At 48.5% G+C, this 19038-nt stretch overlaps 1 protein-coding gene and 1 long non-coding RNA gene across 23 annotated transcripts in view; one reads left to right on the forward strand and one right to left on the reverse strand.

Annotated features, from left to right (window-relative positions):
• IL16 (interleukin 16) overlaps positions 1-19038 on the reverse strand; it is a 102399-nt gene that overhangs the window by 14208 nt on the left and 69153 nt on the right. For 13 of the 22 annotated variants that reach the window (XR_011997122.1, XR_011997123.1, XM_072737466.1 and 10 more), the window contains 6 exons: positions 13284-13357; positions 12472-12697; positions 11941-12058; positions 9729-9861; positions 5672-5759; positions 2617-3095 (listed from right to left, as the gene is read on the reverse strand). Coding sequence is in view for 20 of the 22 variants with exons in the window: in XM_072737466.1 (XP_072593567.1) it covers positions 2617-3095; positions 5672-5759; positions 9729-9861; positions 11941-12058; positions 12472-12697; positions 13284-13357 (1118 nt within the window). In the remaining 2 variants the exon portion in view is untranslated. Of the gene's footprint in view, positions 1-920; positions 981-2616; positions 3096-5671; positions 5760-9728; positions 9862-11940; positions 12059-12471; positions 12698-13283; positions 13358-19038 lie in introns of all 22 variants that reach the window. The other 9 variants (XM_072737452.1, XM_072737450.1, XM_072737453.1 and 6 more) reach the window with 1 other exon arrangement.
• Positions 1861-5198, forward strand: LOC140595481 (uncharacterized). The gene is made up of 2 exons (XR_011997125.1): positions 1861-2289; positions 3055-5198. It is a non-coding gene; the product is annotated as an uncharacterized lncRNA (long non-coding RNA).

The raw sequence follows: 19038 nt of genomic DNA on the forward strand, positions 1-19038 counted from the left end.
TTCCCAGGCAGAGAAGCAGAAAGAGAGTGTTCCAGGGAGAGGGACCCACATACTCAGTGAGAGGGACAAGCAGGTGCCAGCCCAGACAAGGAGAAGAAGAGTGGTGTCATCACAGGGACGCTCTCACATGTGGTCATCTGCGGGAGCAACCCTGGGCTACATGGTGGTGATCTCTGTGTCCTTTCATTCTAGAGCCGGGTAGAATGACGGGCCAGGGATTTGGCCAGGCTACAGGCTTCCTCCCGAGAGGAAGGAAAGACGGGGGAATAAATGCATCATTTGGGAATAGAACAGAAATGGCAAACATCCGTGGCCTGAAATGAATGTCCACACTGGAGACAAACATTCTTTGACACTATGAGGGCTACAAAAGTTGGAAATGCATTCACAGAGCCTTGCTGCCACCAAGTCCCCATCAGAGACCTGAGCTCGGGGAGAGCACTTGGAAAAACAGAGAGACCAACCAACTCAGGAGTCCCTGAGCTCCTGAACTAGTCCTTTGAAGAAACAAGGCTTGCCCATGGCATCTGGAACTTAAGACACTAGGCCGATGGCATCGAGGACCCTCATCAAGCAGGAAAAATGACACGTGGCTGGAATTCAGCTTTGCTCATTTGGGAGCTCTGTAAGGTGACATTTGTCTATATCTGTGAGTCGCTGATGCTCTTACCAGCTGACACCCTGGTACCAACCACACTAATTAAAGCAACTTTGCCCCTTGGGACAGACACATATGTATTTTGTCTTTTTTTCATTAACACACGTGATATTGTGTATCCTCTTAATGGAGGGGTTTTTCCCCCTCTTAATTAGCCCCTGAAATAAATCCAGTTTTATGCAGATCTTTCTGGAAGCAACTTTGAGCTGTTTCCATAGTGTGATGGTCGGGGGAGAGAGAGAGGAAAGGAGAAAAGACAAACCTGTGGGCTCACAGGGCCAATGGTGCATTTTTGGCTCAGTGATAGGTCTGAGTTGATTGCCTAGAAAGGAGAGAATTGGTCTTTTGTTGAGGAAAATAATATCCTGAGGATCATTTTGGTGGTGGTGGTTTCATCCTGGTGAGTTACAGGATGGGCAAGATTTGGGGGTTGTCCTAAGAGAACCGGGAGAAAGGGAGGGACAGCCAGGGAGATGCTGTTCCCTAGGGCCACGGAGAGACGCGTCCAGGGAGAGAGCCCCAGAAATGGTCACAGGGACTCGAGTGAGGTCCAGCCCTGCTTCCCAGTTTTGTCCTTTCCCTACTGGGACTCCCACTCCCAGTAGGAGTGTGTCATGTGGTTTGTGCTGGCTGGGCAGGGCCTGCTGGCCGCGTGGGACAGAGCGGAGGCACCGGGAAGGGTGCTGCTGACCCCGGCAAGGGCGGTGGAGGAGGCCGGACAGCCAGCCCCAGCCCCGGGAGGGCTGCTCGGAGAAAGTGCCCACACTGGAGCCCCCGCCGGCAGAAACCCGCGTCTTCCTCCAGCCCACTGGCCTAGGGACACCTGCTGCCTGCTCTGGCCGGGGACCCCCGGGGCATCACTGAGAAGCCCTGCGGCCCCGCAGACCTGTCCTGGCAAAACTGCTCCTCCTTTTCTGAGTCTCCAGGAAAAAGTGAAAAGCCTGGCTTCTCGGCCTGCCTGTTCCTCATCTGCCCTTCCGGACCCACGGGGAAGCATGACCTTTGCTTCAAGCAGGAGGCAGGGGATGCACTCACCTGGACCAGCCCATTAGGCACAGCCAAGCAACCACATCCGGTGGCGCTGGGCTGGGCAGGACCCCACTTCCCTTTCAGTGGGCTGGCTTCCTCCTCCCATCACTTCCCCCTCCTACACAACCCCCACACACATACTGCACCCTCTGGGCTTCTTCCCCTCCTGGTTTGTCAACTCCAATTACAGGCGGTTAGGGGATGTCCCAAGGCCACATCACCACCTGCCTGGCCACGGCAGTTCTGGGACCCAGGCTGTGAGAGGCAGGGTCTCCCAGTGCTCAAGCCGCTGGCCATGAGGGCTTGAGCTCAGCCAACTCTTTCGGGGGGTGGGCACCTCACCCCCAGGGGGGTAGGGCTGGACTAGGGCAGTGGCTGTGTAGTGCTCAGCACAGGGCCCGGGCATGCAAATGGCCCACAGTGCAGCAGCTGCCCAGCCCACGGCCTGCCTTCCCACAGGGGTGGCCCGGGGCTGCAGAGGAAGGAAGCCAGGTCTTGAACAGATGCTGCAGGAAGGAGCACAGCCATGAAGGCTCGTGGGCCTGAGATTCCACCGGGCATCCACGTAGATGGCACAGCCTGTCTGCCCACCCCGCACCAAGGTAAGCCTGGAAATGACCCCCACACACGCCTCTCATAAGCAGTAGTAAGCTCCAGTATATTTTAGAAGGGGACCCAGAAGCCAGCCAGCAGGAATGGGGCTTCAGCTTGGATCCGCCAAGCTTCGAATCTGCACGGTCCTCCCGAAACTTGAGCTGAGCCTCTTCTCTCCAACACAGCAGAGGCAACCTGCCTCCCCCATGGCTAATGCTGCTGCTTGAGCTCAAGAATGACCGTGAAGAAGATAAAAATAAACAAGTAGCAACAAAACCACAATTCTGGGCTCTGGAGCTCAGGAGAATGTTCAACCTGTGAGATGCCTCTCTTACCTGGCCACATGTGGGCAAGGTGTGCCCAGAAGGGCACAGGGGGTCCTCCCTCTCTTCCGGATTCTTCTGAGGGTCACTGTCGCTTTTAAAGTATTTTCTGGGCGGAGGCTTGGGTTTGGAGGTTGTGGGCTTTCTCACCAAAATCTCAAAGGATTTCTTCAGTCTCAGCGGTGTGTGGCTGTCCGGCATCACAGGGAGGGGTGGGCTCTCCTGGGGCGGCCTAGACAGAGCCACGGGAAGGGCCCCTGGCTCCTGTCCCAGGGACAGGCTGGGGCTATGGGTGGGGACCTCTGGGTCCGAAGTCAGCTGTTCACAGCCACTAATGGGACTTCCCCCGGGGGACCCCGACATGTAGCTGCTATCACTGCTGGAGCGGATCATGACCTTCTGAGCTCTGCGATGTGGGGGTGCTGAGTTCTTTTCTCTCTCCTTCTCCAGGGTCGGCCGCCCATGCCAGCTACTCTCCAGCCTTTTGACACCTGCAATGGAAGGACAAGGGATTCCCACAGCTGAGCCTGAAGGGCAAACATACTGTCTGCCGTGCCCCCAACTGGACTGCTCCGGGCTGCACGCCGCACCCCCAGGCTGTCTCCTCATCTGAGGTCACTTTGGATTCAGAGCCCGGGATTCATGGGCTTGTCCCCCGCAAGCTGTAGACTTCAAGTTGGGAAAATGGCTCAAATTTCTGAGTCTCCATGTGATCGATATGGAGATGCATCTCCAACTTGCCCATTGAGGAAGGGGTTGCTCTCCCCACTGTGGGGTGTGCTGGTGGCAGGTGTCTGCCATTGTCAGCTTCTGCAGGGACTACCTAAAGGGAGCCACCTAACCCAAGGGGCAGCTCATTTCCAGGGACTGTTGGAGGGACTGATGGAAATGGGCTCTAAAGGAGGAGCCATTCCTGCCAACCAGACGATTCTTTTTTTTTTTTTAAGATTTTATTTTTTATTTGAGAGAGAGAGAGAGAGAGGCAGAAACACAGGCAGAGGGAGAAGCAGGCTCCCTGCAGGGAGCCCAACATGGGACTCGATCTCGGGTCTCCAGGATCACGCCCTGAGCTGAAGGCGGTGCCAAACCACTGAGCCACCAGGGCTGCTCTAACCAGACGATTCTAATGTGCCATTTAGCTGCCAAACTCCAGGGGCTGGCTGAAGCTGTGTATCAGGTCACCTCCCCCACTGCCCAGCCCTCTGCTCTCTTTCCCTTCACAGGCTCTAATCGCTAGGACCCTTCCGAGGTAACATCCTACCAAACACTGTCTCACAGTTGACTCCCTGGGGAACCCAACCAGCAACACCCCACTTTCTCACCTATAAAATGGGAATAATATTCCAGGGCCACTGGGCTTGTTTCAGGGCTCAGTATCAAAGACAGAAAACACCTGTGAATGTGTGTTAAGCCTTGTACCAAGAGGCTATCATTTCCTCCAGCTGAGGATGAACTGAGCCTCCTTCTTCTTCCCTCTCATCCAGCCTTTCTTCCTGGGTTATTCCCCCAACACGCCTATTCTCAGCATCAGGGGACACCCACAGAACCCTGAGAGGCTGTTTTCTCTAGCAGGAAACTGTTCCAGGTATTTCTTTCCTAGAATCATTGCTCAAAGGAGTGGGAACAGACTGAGGCCCAGCCTCTTGCTCAAACTCCAGCTCATTCTGGAAGGCCAAGAGAGGAAGGAGAGCCCCAAAGAAGAGAACCCTAAACCTTAGGACAAAACCAAGGTCAGCCAAGCTCACAATTCAAATCCTCTTTAAAGAAAAAAAATTTCTTATGCTTTATCTTGACCATAAAATAATGCATCCTCATTAGAAAAAATTCAGTCATAAGGGTGCCTGGGTGGCTCAATCTGTTAAGTGCCTGTCTTCTGCTCAGATCACAATCCCAGGGTCCTGGAATCGAGCCCTGTGGGCTCCCTGCTCAGCAGGGAGCCTGCCTCTCCCTCTCCCTCTGCCTTCCCCCCTACTTGTGTTTTCTCTCTCTCTCAAATAAATAAATAAATAAAATCTTTTTAAAAAAGAGAAAAAATTCAGCCACAAAAAGGGAGAAATGAAAGAATTTATCTGTGGTCCTATCTGCTGGAAATAACCACTGTCAAAATATTTATGAGTCTCTCTGATATATTTTCCTGAGCATAATTGCATGTTGAGTGGGCGGAAATGATAGAACATAGTTGAAATAAAATTTCTGAACATTCCTTTCTTTGAACATTTTCAGACTGTTTAGCCTCCTAGTCAATATTTGCATGTTGTTCTATCATATGCTCCAGGATGACTTGGCCAATGCCCAGTGGTTGAGCCCTGAGCAGCCTTTCAGCTAACCTGGTTCCTGTCCAGATGCTCTGTCCACTATATAGAGTGATTTTGGCCCAAAGAGCCTCTCAGGGCCCCACCTTTTCCTTAGAAATGTACATAAAGGGGTGCATGGGTGGCTCAGTCAGTTGAGTGTCCAACTCTTGATTTTGGCTCAGGTCATGGTCTCAGGGTCCTGAGAGCAGCCCTGCATGGGGCTCTGTGGTCAGTGAGGAGTCTGCTTGTTCTTTTCCCTCCCCTTCTCTAAAATAAATAAATTCATTTTTAAAAAAGAAATGTGCATAAAAACTACATATAAAGATCTGGTAAAATAATTCATGAATTAACCCAGGTGTCTGAAATTAGAAGACCTTAGTAAGAGTTAGGTATTATTTCTTTTTTTAGATATTATTTCTAAAGAGTCTATTATTATTATTATTATTATAGTTCTGAAAACTCAAATCTGTATGGGGTGCCTGTGCAAACGGCAACCCAGGATAACAGGGAATGGTGGGAACTACAGAGACAGGGAGAGGGCCTGCTCATTGAAAAGAATCCAAATTCAGACACTTCTATCGTCTTCTACCCAAACAAAGCAAAAGTGTGAGCCAAGCCTAGCTGATGGGCTGCTGGCTTTCAACCTTTGTCCATGTGTCATGCTTGTCCGTGATCACTGTTACATCCCTGAGGTGGGAGGCAAGTTCATGGCTACCCCTTAAGCTGTCTAAGAAGGCAAAGATATTCAAGTCAGAGCTCACCGTCTCCCTTACCTTCCAGACTCCACTGATGCCTCTCCTTTCCAAACTTGACATTCTCCACAGCCTGGGCCACAGCTTCTATGAGTTGCAGTTCAGAGACCTAGGAAATATGAGTCAGCTGCTCAGGTAAAACAGCAGAAATGTCTGCATCAGGCTGTGAGTCCTATTACCAGCTCTCAAGTGGGGCGCTTGGATTCCAGGGTCTGTCCTTCCAACCCACTCTGCAAATAGTTGGCAAATTCCAGCTTCTGAAACACCCTATTGATTCCAGGGCACCAGTGGTTCCCTAGTATACTGTCAGTGAAGTCCAAAGCCTGTCCATAAAGGTGTTCTCAAGGTGGCCCCTCTCAACTGTCCAACCTTCTCTCCACTGCTCGCTGAGAAACTCCAGGCACTGAAGTTACAACTAAACAGTTGACCTTTGGGAGTATTCCATTTTTGGCAATGCTGCCATGACATTGTCATAATCATCACCATCACTGTTTTACTGTCACGGGTCACTAATCACCTTAGAGTAATAGTTAAGAGTATGACTCTTGGAGCCAAATAGACTTGTGTTCAAGACCTAGCTCCTTCACTTTCTAGTTGTGTACTCTTAGACAAGTTACTTAACCTCCTTGTGCCTCAACTTCTTCTTCTGTGAAAAAAAAATAATATAACTTATTTCCTAGTGAGGTCAGGGGGATTTAAAAAAAAATAAACCATCTGGTACCAAAAGTACAGGCAACAACAATAAAAATAGATAGATTTGACTGTCAAAAGTAAAATCTGTGCATCAAAGGATACAATCTACTGAAAGTCAACTCATGGACTCAGAGAAAATATTCATATGTCATATAAAGGATTATGATCCAGAATACTTAAAGAACCCCTACAATTCAACAACAACAACAACAAACCAAACAGCCCATTGTAAAAAAAAAAAAATGGGCAAAGGACTTGAATAGACTTTTCTTCAAAGAAGATATACAAATGGCTAGTGAGTACATGCAAAGGTGCTCAACATCACTCATCACTGAGGAAATGCAAATCAAAACCACAGTGAGGTACCGTCTCATGCCCATAACATTACTGCTATCAAAAAAATAGGAAACAATATGTGTTTATAAGGATGTGAGAAATTGAATCCCTCTCGCACTCATGGTGGGAATGCAAAATGGTGCAGATGCTGTGAAAAATAGTATAGCACTTCCTCAAAAAGTTAAAAATAGAATTATCATACAGTCCAGCAGTTTCACTTCTGGACCCATACCCAAAGACAATGGAAAGCAGGGACTCAAGTAGATATGTGCACAGCCATGTTCATAACAGCATTATTCATGACAGCCAAAAGGTGAAGCAACTCAAGTGTCCATGGGCAGAGGAGGGGATAAACAGACCATGGTACATACACCAATGGACTGTCATCAGCCTTAAAGAGGAAGGACATGCAGACACCTGCTAGCATATGGATGAAACTTGAAGAGATTTTGCTAAGTGAAATAATTCGGTCACAAAAGGATGAGGACTGTACAATTCCATGTATATGAAGAACAAAAGGTCATCAGAACAGAAAGTACAAAGCGGGTCTCCAGGACCTGGAGGGAGTCAGAATGGCGAGCTGTTTGGTGGACACAGAGTTCCAGCTTTACAAGATGAAAAGAGATCTGGAGATGGACAGTGGTGCAGGCACACAATGAGGAGAATGTCCTTCACACCACTGAGCTTAAAACGCTTAAAACGGTAAATATGGTGAATGTCGTGTTAGATGTATTTTACCACAATTAAAATAATAATAAATCATTTAAAGTGCCGTGCACAATACCTGGCAAACTCTCAGTACAGGGAGTTCATGCCAACAGCAGTCCTGCCAGGTAAGGACGGCTCCCCCATTCCAGAGTTGAGGACCCAGAGGCTCTGGAAGGTTAGATGAACGTCGCAGGTGTCACCGAGAGTGAGTAGCAGAGCCAGCCAGGAGGCAGGTGTGCCACTGCCTGTGGGCTCTGGACTCCTCTGCCCGCACAGACTTTGCCCTAAGCCCCGGCTGTCCTTCAAGGCCCGGCTTCCTTTTCTGGGCTGCTGGGATGCTGACTCCCTCATCCCCCGTGGCCCTCACCTTCCGTGGGCTCTCCGTGTGTGTTCCCCGCTCCAGGCAGAACCTAGCTCCTCAAGGCCAGGGGCCCCCTGCCTTAACCCCCCAACCCAACTCCTACTCCCCTGCTCTCTCCCCACAGGGCCCCAGAGCAGCAGGAAACACTAAGACCACTTCTTTTCTTCTATCGCCAGAGGTTTAGACAAATTACTTGTTTACCTTCGTAGGAAGTTTGCTTTTCTCTAGGGGTGCTTATCCTTAGTGCTCCACAGAGCTGGGTCAGAATCCCACTACACTAGGTGCATGCGGATCTGGCTCGCAATTCCATCTCTGTAGTGTTTCCGCTGGGAATTTGGAGTCTGTTCATTAAGAGCACAGCTTTGGGGCAGCCCGGGTGGCTCAGCATTTTAGTGCCACCTTCGGCCCAAGGTGTGATCCTGGAGATCCGGGATCGAGTCCCACATCGGGCTCCCTGCATGGAGCCTGCTTCTCCCTCTGCCTGTGTCTCTGCCTTTCTCTGTGTCTCTCATGAATAAAAAATAAAATCTTAAAAAAAAAAAAAAGAGCACAGCTTTGTCCATTGTAGCTCCACCATGAGACAAGGTCCTCTCTCCCTTCTACACCTTGGTTTCCTCCTCTGTGACTTAGAAGGGAGAGTCACCCTGATCTCACAGGGGTTTTCAACAACTAAACACAATTGTGTCTGTCTCGTCTTTTGGCAAGTACGCCTAGCACAAAGGATCCCATAAACAGTGGTGGTGAGCATCACCAGGTTCCCCAAAGGAACTTCACCGATGCCCATGGCCTCAACTCCCAAGGCTCACTATGAACCGGACCCCACGTACCAACCATTATCAGCCCTAAATCTAACCACCTCCTGGGTACCCCACAGGCACCTCAATCTCCTTATGCCCCACATGGGACCGTTTCTTCCCTCCTGAGGGACCTCCTCCTCTTCTTTATACTGGTGGTGGTAGTGGTGTCATCACTCCATCTTCTGACCTGAAAACACTGCAGCCATCCTAGACCCCCTGTGCCCCAGGTTAATCAGCCAACAGCATGACCAATCCGTCTGGAGCTGTCTGTGTCCCCGTCTTCTCCATCCTCTTCTCACATTTACTATGTAATTCAGGCCCTCTCCATCTCTTTCCTTCCTCTTCACATTCCAGGCTGTGCCCACCCTACCCTGTCCTTCACAGCATCATCAGTGGCTAAAAAATAAAATCTAAACATATTACATCTATAGCCAAAGACCTCCCCTAGCTCCTCACCTATACAATGTGAGCTCCTGAGCACCCCATGGGAAGCCTGCTACAGTGCGGCTCCAATGCCAGCCGACCTGGATCTCTGCCTCTCCACCCAGTACTCACATCCCAGCCTCAGGAGAACCTACCCCTGTCCTTCCATGACAGGTCTCCTCGTGACTCTACAAATGAACTTTGTGTTCCCACTTCATGGAATGACCTTCCTCAAATTCTTTGCCTAGAGAAAGCTAACTTCTGGTATTTCTTGCTTTATCCAACCTTCCTTTCTGTACCCCTCTATTCCCAGAATACTTACCACTATCTATTGCAACTATATCTGTGTCAGTGTCTCTAGCAAGACCCTGAGCTTCCAGAGAGCAGGACTGTGTGCTAGGACTTGCTCAGCTTTATATGCTCAATGCCAGACAGTCATGCAGCAGGTCCCCCCTAGATGCACGGATGAATTGACTGATCTCTTGCATCTCCAGCAGGGATCCTGGGTCTCTATTTTCCTGCCCTTGAGCTTGTAACCCTACTGCAAGAGCCCCCCTTCAGGTGATGCCAATTGCCGCTGGTGTCTAGGAGTTTGCCAGTGGACCCCTGCTGCAGACACTTGCTCTCACATTTGGAACAGGTTCTTGGAAATACAGGTCCAAACCCAACCAGCATCACCTACTTTCATCTATTTCTTGTTCGAAGTTGAGTCCTGAATGAATGAGCCTGGGTAGAAGAAGACATCCTGGTGGCATGTTACCTGCGGGTCTGGATGTCGGCTGACAATGATGGGGACTGGCCCAGGACTGCAGTGGCTCAGGATGGCGTAGACTTCGTTGAGCGTCATGCAGTGCACAGGGGAGTCATTGATTTCCACAATCTCATCACCACACCTGTGAAAGTGTACACAGGAAGCCATCAGCAAGCTAACCCACATGGCATTAGGACGCCCCCTTCCTGAGACCCCCACTCCTAGATGGGCTGTTTGATGAGATTTAAACATTACACCAGTAAGTAGAGCTCCTTAGCCACCTGACTGACACCAGAGCAGGACAGACCAAAGCAGTGCCCTAATCAGCCCCTCCCTGCACAGCCCCAGTGGGGAAGGGGAAGATATTTCATACCCAGGGTGGGGCAACATGAACAAAAGTTTGTCTGCAACTTTCTTCCTCCTTTTCCCCATTAAACTATGCCTAATTGAGATTGATGGTATAGGTTCACCAATGTAAGTGATTTACTAATTAACCATGACTTAACCAATCACACCCTCTCATTGGGCCTCATCATTCCCATCTGTAGAATAGTTAGGAGGAAAAATGGATGCTTTGTGCACCTAAAAGGTAAAGAAGAAATAACTGGACTGGGCAGCAGCTGAAGTCCTTGTAAAACGAAGTAAGAAGAGAAAGCATGGAATGCATTCTTGCTGTAAGATGGGAAGCAAGCAAGGGAAAATTTAGATTTATTCTGTGACCTAACCAGCAAAAAAAAAAAAAGAAAGAAATGAGGCAGAAAAGAGGGATGCATCCACACATGGAAGATAGGTGCAATCCAACCCCCTTGTCTCACAGATGGAGAAACTGAGGCACAGCAGGTGAAATCATCTCCTCCTTAAGACCTAGCTTAGAGTTAAAAAGGCTTTTTCTGGAAAAGACTAAATTGTAAATATTTTAGGCTTTGCAGGCCACTCTCTCTGTGTCACAACCACCCAACTCTGATGTTGTAGCATGAAAACAGCAGCCACAGACAGTGTGTCAACAAATGAGTGTGCCTGTGTTTTAATAAAACTTTATTAAAAAGAAGACCCAAGAAGGTGGTGGGCCCCAGTGTGCTGACCACTGGCCTGGCTGGTTCTTGGTACGGTATGGATTGGAACACAGGTGACCTGGGACGGATCTCACTGTTCCCCTTGCTGTGATCTGCTGAGTGCATCCCCCTTCACTTTGCTAAGACAATACCCATTTTCATTGATGTGACTGAAGACCACAGCCATGTAGCACCAGATGCCAAGGACAGCAGAGGCTTCCAGAGCAGTCTCCACCCGGCTGCAGTTCTAGGAGGGAAGACTCTCTGTCTGAAGGTATTAGGCAGTCTCTGTGGCTCTGTAATTATGTCCCAAGTGACAGCATAGCAGCTCAGCAAATCAGCCATCACTGCCATGCACGTGACAATGGCAAATCCATCTCTAATTCGAAGCACCATCAAGACACCATCCTGACCATGGCTTGCTTGCCCTCACATGTACTGCAATTGTAGGAGAATTTAAAAATACTGCAAAACTCTCCTGATTTAGCAAAACCCCAACCCAGGGAGAGAAGTTATAAGTGCAGCACAAAGAGAAGACATGTGAGCTGGAAGTATTGTAACAAGTTAAACTGTGGTAAATGTTGCTGAACGCTCATCACCTACCAGAAAGAAAATTTAGATTCAGGGCTTCTCTTAGAAGTTCTTTGCAGAGAAATATGTCTGCAACGCCTGTGAATAGTTTTTTGCTACCATCCAGAAACTGAATTAATACTCCTGATTAGCTTCATAAGCTCCTTTATCCATACAGGGTACACAGCAAACCCCATTGGAGCTCCTACTTATATCACTATAAATCCTGTGTTAGTTAAATTGGAATTAAAATGTGGTCACTTCATGTTTCCCGTTTCAGACTGGAATTCCCTGAGATATGCCTCTTGAACTGCAGTGTGCACACAGATCCCTGAGGATCTTGTTAGGATGCAGATTCGATTGCAGGAGGTCTGGAGAGGAGCCTGAGATCCTGCATTTCTAACAAATTCCCAAGTGATTTTTATGCAACCAGTCCAGGCACGGGAGTCTGGAGAACAAGGCTCTGAGCCATGTTTGGGTCATTCTAAATATCTCATCTCCAAATGAATTTCCCAGCCTCTAAGGAATTCTTTTCCTCACTGTAAATCAGAGTTTTGTTTTTGTTTTTGTCTTCTCTGAAAACAGAAATGGGGACATACCGGAGCCGTCCATCCAGATGTGCCACAGATCCGGGAGAGAGCGTATGCACAAAAATGCCGGAAATGCACTGGAAGTAGGGTACACTGCACAGGCCGATTCCCAGGCCAACGCCAGCCTCTGCGAGGAAGTATGGGACAGAGGGAGGGGGGCTTGTGAGCCAGCCTGTGACCCAGAGGACCCCACTTCTCCTGCCACAAGTTAAGAACACTGGCACCCGAGGGGGAGTGGCCGCCCTGGACCTCACAGTGTGTTCACTGCTGCAGCGACCCTGGCCCTGCTCCTCTGTGGGCAGCGTTGTGTGTGATTGGGGCTTGCCTTGCTTTGTTTCCTTTTAGCCACTGCTCCAGAACACGTAGACTGGATGTGCATGCTGGGTCTTGGGCTTCTGTAATCTGCTCACAGACAGCACCCTGCCCTGTCCTTGGACCAACTCCTGATGAGGAAAGTCTCTGGGAGCCCTCAGTGGTGGGAGGCCCAGGCAGGAGGAGGAGGAAGAGGAGGAAGAGGAGGAGGAGGTACTGCGACCCTACCTTTCTGCAGAGAGACCTCCACCATGACTCTGTAGTTGGGCTTGGCTGTGCTGGCAGGGGTAACAGGGGTGGTGGAGCTTTCCAAGCCCAATGGGCTGCTATCCTTGGCGGCACAGGTGCTGGAGCTCAGGGAACGGCACAGCGGCGGAGATAGGTGGCTGCTCAGGGATGGGGGCGTCGTCAGGCGGGTTCTCACCGTGAGTGTCAGGAGCCCTTTTTTGGCTTGCTGAAAGGAAGAGACAGTGTTCTGCAGTGCCCAGCAGCTGTGTGTTTGCCCACATGTGTGCATGTACCTATATGTGTGTGCATGTGCATGCCTGTGTGAGCCCACACATGCATGTGTCTCTATGGGTGTGCATGTGCATCATGCATATGTGTGTGTGTAGTATAATCGACACACATCCACATGCATGACAAACCAAATATGTAATGTGTGTGTGTGTGTGTGTGTGTGTGTGTACATGTGCTGGATGGATAAAGCCTCTAATTGAAATGATTACGTGGAGACTTGGAAACATCTTGCCTTAAAAACTTTGAACAGGTTTGTAAATATGTCAAAATAAATATATTGAGCATTTTAAAACCGTTCCACACATCTTAACTAGTGGAAACAGCCCAACCACGATCCTGATTACATTCGCATTTTCTGAGCCAGGTCTTTTTTTAACCATGTACCCAGACCAGCCTCAGCAGGGTGCCCCACATCAAGCATCCCATATTCTGAATTTGCAGGTTTGAATGAAGAAGGGTCAGGCTTATTTCCTTTGCATGGAGCCCTGGAATCTGGCCGCATACTGATAGCAAGAGATCACCTTGAACTTCTGCAAAGCGTCCTGGTGTGTGAGTCCAGCCATGGATTCGCCATTGAGTTCCAGAATTTCATCCCCTGTCGGGAAAGGGAGAGATCACAGCAGAGAGGAGTGTGGCCCAGTGAGGGGTGTCCATGCAGCCCGCCAGGATGCATGAAGGTTCCTGGCAGCCCGCCCGGAAGCCTTCCCGGCCCGGGGCTCTCCCCCTGGGAGGCAGGTGGGCAGAAGTGACCGGCCTTCTGAGGCCCCTCGTCTCTCGCAGGTGCAGATCCATCCAGGGTCCTCAACCAGCATGCAAGACCTGGCCTGACCTGTGCAGCCCACCCCCCCGTTTGGACCCTGCCCTCCTGCCTCCCTGCCCTTCAGGCCATGTGCTCCCATGGCTCCTGCCCTGATGCCTTTCCCACACCGGTGTCTGCGTCCAAGGCTTGCTTCCAGCATAGTGCACTGCCCCCACCCTCTCCACCCTCCTCTCTCACAGTCCCCACTGGTTTTATTTCCCGAGGGTTCTATGGCACCTGTGTCCTCCATTGCCTATCCCAGCACTGCCCATGGGTGGTGACCGGTGACCTGGGGCAGTCTCCCCACCGGGCTGGCCGCTCCCCAGGTAGGGGACTTATCTCATTAGACGGTGTGTCTCCAAGGTCAGTTCTGGGTGGGGCCTGCCCAGCATTCAGGAAACAGGGTGGGAGGTAATATTTCCAGAATGCAGCATAGGCCCCATTTTGCAGAAGAGGAAAGAGTTCAGAGAAGCCTCAAGTCATCCGGTGAAGAAAATTAGTACCCTGGCCTTTTTACTACAAGCCATTCCCACACATATATGCCGAACAGACTCATTTTTTTCTGTATCCAAAAATTCATTTTTATGGGGACAGAAAACCAGTGTCTCTTTCACCTAATGCACTCAGCACGCAAAGAAGAGCACTTGCTCTTCGTTCAGGGCTGCCCTGGGGTTTCAGATGCAAGCAGTGTTTCCCACACAGACGCCTGGCCTGGTTGTTAGCTGGGGAGTCTGTTGTCACCGTGCAGATAGCCCATTGGTTATGGTCCCCTTGCAGATAACCCATCCCTTCTCTCTGGTTATTTGAAAGATGATTTTGCCTTTATCTCTGACAATCTGAAGTCCCACTGCAATGTCCTAGGGTGTTTCCTCACACTGACATTTCAAGCCTTAAGACATTTCTGGAAAATTCTTAGCCACTACCTCAATATGGCTTGCTTCCCCTCTTTCATACTGCCCTTCCTTCCTAGAACTGGTCCTCCCTTGGGGCCCTCTGATCCTACTCTCCATGTTTCTCTTCTGCTCACCTTGTTCTCCATCACTCTGTGTGGCCCATTGGACTTGCCTTTTCTTCCCTACAACTTATTGTTTTCACTGTGTTCTGACCTTTCCTTGTTGCTCATGTTCTCTCTTTTACCTTTTCGAAGATCTCTTTAAACACAGTAATTCTAGGGGCATGTGGGTGGTTCAGTCGGTGAAGCGTCTGCCTGTGGCTCAGGTCATGATCCAGGGATGCTGGGATCAAGCCCTGTCTCAGGATCCCTGCTCAGCGGGGAAATTTGCTTCTCCCTCTCCCTCTCCCTTTGCATCTCCCCCTGCTCATGATCTCCTTCTCAAATAAATTTTAAAAATATTTACACAATACAAAAACACTAATTCAAAGGGATACATGCACCCTTACATTTATAGCAACATTGTCTAGAACAGCCAAGTTATGGAAACAGCCCAAGTGTCCAATGATAGGCGAATAGATGAAGAAGATGTGGTGTATATACACAATGGAATATTACTTGGCCATCAAAAAGAATGAAATCTTGCCATTTGCAAGGACATGGATGGAGCTAGAGAGCATTACACTAAGTGAAGACAGTCAGAAAAAGACAAATGCTTTTGATTTCACTCATATAGAATTTAAGAAACAAAATAAATGATAAAAAAAAAAAGAGAACCCAAGAAACAGACTCTGAACTACAGAGAACACACTGCTGATCACTAGAAGAGAGGTAGCAGCAGGGATGGGGAAACAAGTAATGGGGATGAAGGAAGCACCTGTTATGATGAGCACCTGGTAGTGTATGGATGTGTTGAATCACTGTACTGTACACTTGAAACTAATATTACACTGCAGGCTAACTATATTGGAATTAAAATTTAAAACTTAATTTAAAAATGCACAATAAAAAACATGAATTCTACAAGTCTTTTAGATTCTTCTGTGCACTTGGGGTTTTGAGGGCTAATCATCCCATTATTCCCATTGATGCTCATTAATAAGTGATGTTTCCCCATTTCCTGTGTAGTCTTTGTGTCGAATTCATTTTTCCCAGGCCAGTTTTTCTCCGGGATTCCATGCACCCCAAGCTGCTGGGTAACAGCACTTCCTTTATCTCCAGGAGGCAGTCAGAGGTTTTCACTGCTTCAGGACTAGTTTTGAGGTTAGGTTCCCAGCTTGGGGCATCCTGTACTTAGTAGGGACTATGAATGTGGCCAGTACTCACACACATGACATAGGCATGTGTCTTACTTTGCCTGTGGGAGATGTCTTTTCCTCACACCCGAAAACCACGGGAAAAGTGAGGTTTCCTCTCTGCTGCCTGGGGCCCAGTGGCCTCTCATGGCCCTCCTGCAGGTTCTCGGAGGTTCCAGGGACTAAGCCATGTTTCTTGTCCCATGTGGGTAGTTAAATTCTGGTCCCTGGCCCTTCATTCAGCCTTACGGGTACCAGTTCCACAGGCCATGACATCATCAACCCCTGAGTTTCCATACTTTAATTTCAAGTTTAGATATGCTACTTTATCCAACATGCCTATGTGTCAAAAATGAAGGGTGGAGTGAGCTGGGCAGAGGATTCAAATCAGCATCATCTGTGAAGCTGCCAGACTTAGACCAAAATGAAAGATTCAGTCCTTGTACTTTGGAGAGTCCAAGCTGAGTGGAAACAGGCAAATGTAAAAAATAAGCAAAATGTAACTAATGTGTCTGAAGGATGAATAGACAAAGAACATATTTCAGTAATAACCATTCTTTTTTTTCTGTCATGGACAAGAGATTGATTGATCACAAAGCGATGAGCCTAAATGATGCTCTGTATGCACCGTCCATTAAATACCTTCCTCTACTTATGTTTTTAAATTGAAGTATAGTTGGCATATTAGTATTAAGTCTGCAACTTAATGCTTTGACAATTATATACATTAGGAAATGCTCACCAGGGTAAGTGGGGTCACCATCTGCCATCACCCAAAGTCATTATGGTATTATTGCCTATGTTCCCTGTGCTGTACTTCTCATCCCCATGACTTCTTTAATTATTAACTGGAATTTTGTACCTCATCATCCCCTTCACCTACTTCACCCCCCACACACACCCCTTTCCCCCTGAGCACCATCAGTCTGTTCTCTGTAGTCATGACTCGGTTTCTGTTTTTGTTGGTGGTGTTTGTGTGCTTGTTCATTTGTTTTGTTGCTTAGATTCCACATATGAGTGAAATCCTGTGGTATTTGTCTTTCTCTGACTTATTTCACTTAGAATAATGCCCTTTAGGTCCATCTATGTTGTCACAAATGGCAGATTTCATTCTTTTTTGTGGCTAAGTAATAGTCCGTTATGTATTTATACTTCTATATATGTATATATCATATCTTCATCCATTCATCCATCAATGGATACTGGGGTGGCCTCCATATCTTGTCTGCTGTAAATAACGCTGCAGTGAACATGAGGGTGCACTTCTTGAGAAATGATCGTTCTTAAAGGCATGAGGGGCTGAACTTCTCTCCTAACAGAACTACATAACCCAACTCTGGGCTCTTTGGAGAGTCCTGACCCTAATTTGGCCATTTCTGGTGGAAAGTTACTAACCTCAATTTTGCCAAATAAATCTTACGCAATCATTTTTTGGGGAAGGGTTACACAAATAAAACATCACTAGCTTTGATCTGTGCACCAAACTTTTGTTGCAACTGGATGTACCTCATGAACTCAAGGGCAGATTCTAAAACCTAACTTTGAAAGAGATACAAAAGGTGATTTGGTCAATCATTAGAGGTTAGAATCTAGGACTCAAGACTAGCTGAAAGTCTTTCTTGCTGAATTTTTATAATGGGTAATGATGGAGCTAGACAAATACTCAGAGGAGGAAAAAGAAGCTTGACTCAGGTAGACTTGCATCCTGGAAAGGAAACAGAACACAACATCCATTTCCTGGCCACCTCAATTCTTCCCCCATGTTTTATTTAAACACAGAAAAGTACAAAAGATCATCAAACACTGGCACATTCTCAAGATTCTGATTCTACTTTTCCCCTTTTGTCTCATTGATCCCTCTTCTTTTTTTTAAAGACTTTATTTATTTATCAGTAAGAGACACAGAGAGAGAGAGGCAGAGATACAGGCAGGGGGAGAAGCAGGCTCCATGCAGGGAGCCCGATGTGGGACTCGATCCCTAGACCCCAGGATCACGCCCTGAGCCAAAGGCAGATGCTTAATCACTGCACCACCCAGGTGCCCATCCCTCTTTCTTAACTTGCCTCTGGATTTAGCTGTTCCCCTAGAGCCCTGCCTTCACCCTCCTCTCCCTACCTCCTTTATCTGCCCTATGACTCAAGTATTTTCCAGGCGTCCACAACCCCCAAATCTACATGCAACCCGGGCTCCCTCCCTGGACTGGAACCACCATCCTCCTGTGGCACAGCTCCACCTAGTGACCGCCTGCTGGCCTCACCCTGCATGCTGCTGATCAAACCGAAGCATCCTCCTTGGCTTTCCTGTCCTCTTCCTCTTCACCTGGTCCTACTCCAGCCAGGAACATTTTCTCTGACCGCCCCTCATGTGCCGCCTCCAGGGAGGCTGTCTTCTCTGGTGCAGGTGCAAAGGAGGTGGAGAGGAGGTGCAGGTGCAGAAGAGACAGAGCAGACCCTTGAGAGCCAGAACCTGGCTCTGCAGGCTTGTCTGCCTCTGGCTCCTGCCAGCCCCCTTCATCCTACACCCTGCTTCCCTAATCACCTAGGAACCTCTGTCATAAAACCATCAAAGGTTCCCCACTGCTCCCTTGATAAAATCCATATGCACAATCCTGCATAATGTCAGTGTGGGCAAACTTGCTCTATGAAGAGCCAGAGAATAAATACGGTAAGCTTTGCCAGCCACGGGCTCTCTGGAGCAACCATGCCGCCAGCCTGCTGTCACAAGCACAAAAGCAGCTTCGGACAGTGGGATGGGTTAAGTCAATGAGCCCTGTGCCTGATGCTCTGCCCTCTAAAACTTTTCTGCAGATCCTGAAATTTGAATTTCGTTCAGTTTTCACTTTTGCCACAAAAGAATTACAAATTCCTTTGACTTTCTTTCAGCCATTTAGATGCATGAAAACCATTATTCATGTGTGAGCAGTATGAAAACGGGAGGTGGGTCGAATTTGGCTGGAGCTTGTCACCCCTGCCCTAAGCAAGCAAGCTAGATTCTTTTTTTTTTTTTTTTACCTTTTAATTTATTCTATTTTTTAAAGATTTTATTTATTTATTCATGAGAGACACAGAGAGAAGCAGAGACACACAGGCAGAGGGAGAAGCAGGCTGTGGGACTCAGTCCAGTACCCCAGGATCACAACCTGACCCGAAGGCAGGCGCTCAAACACTGAGTCACCCAGGTGCCCCAACAAGCTAAGTTCTTAAAGAGGATTAGGCTCCCAGCACAGCTTACAGATACTGGCCTGGCAGAGATGGGCACATCCCCCGCAGTGGGGATGCTATGAAGTCACC

Source organism: Vulpes vulpes, chromosome 14 (assembly GCF_048418805.1).
Source record: "Vulpes vulpes isolate BD-2025 chromosome 14, VulVul3, whole genome shotgun sequence".
In the NCBI taxonomy this organism is placed as follows: domain Eukaryota; kingdom Metazoa; phylum Chordata; class Mammalia; order Carnivora; family Canidae; genus Vulpes; species Vulpes vulpes.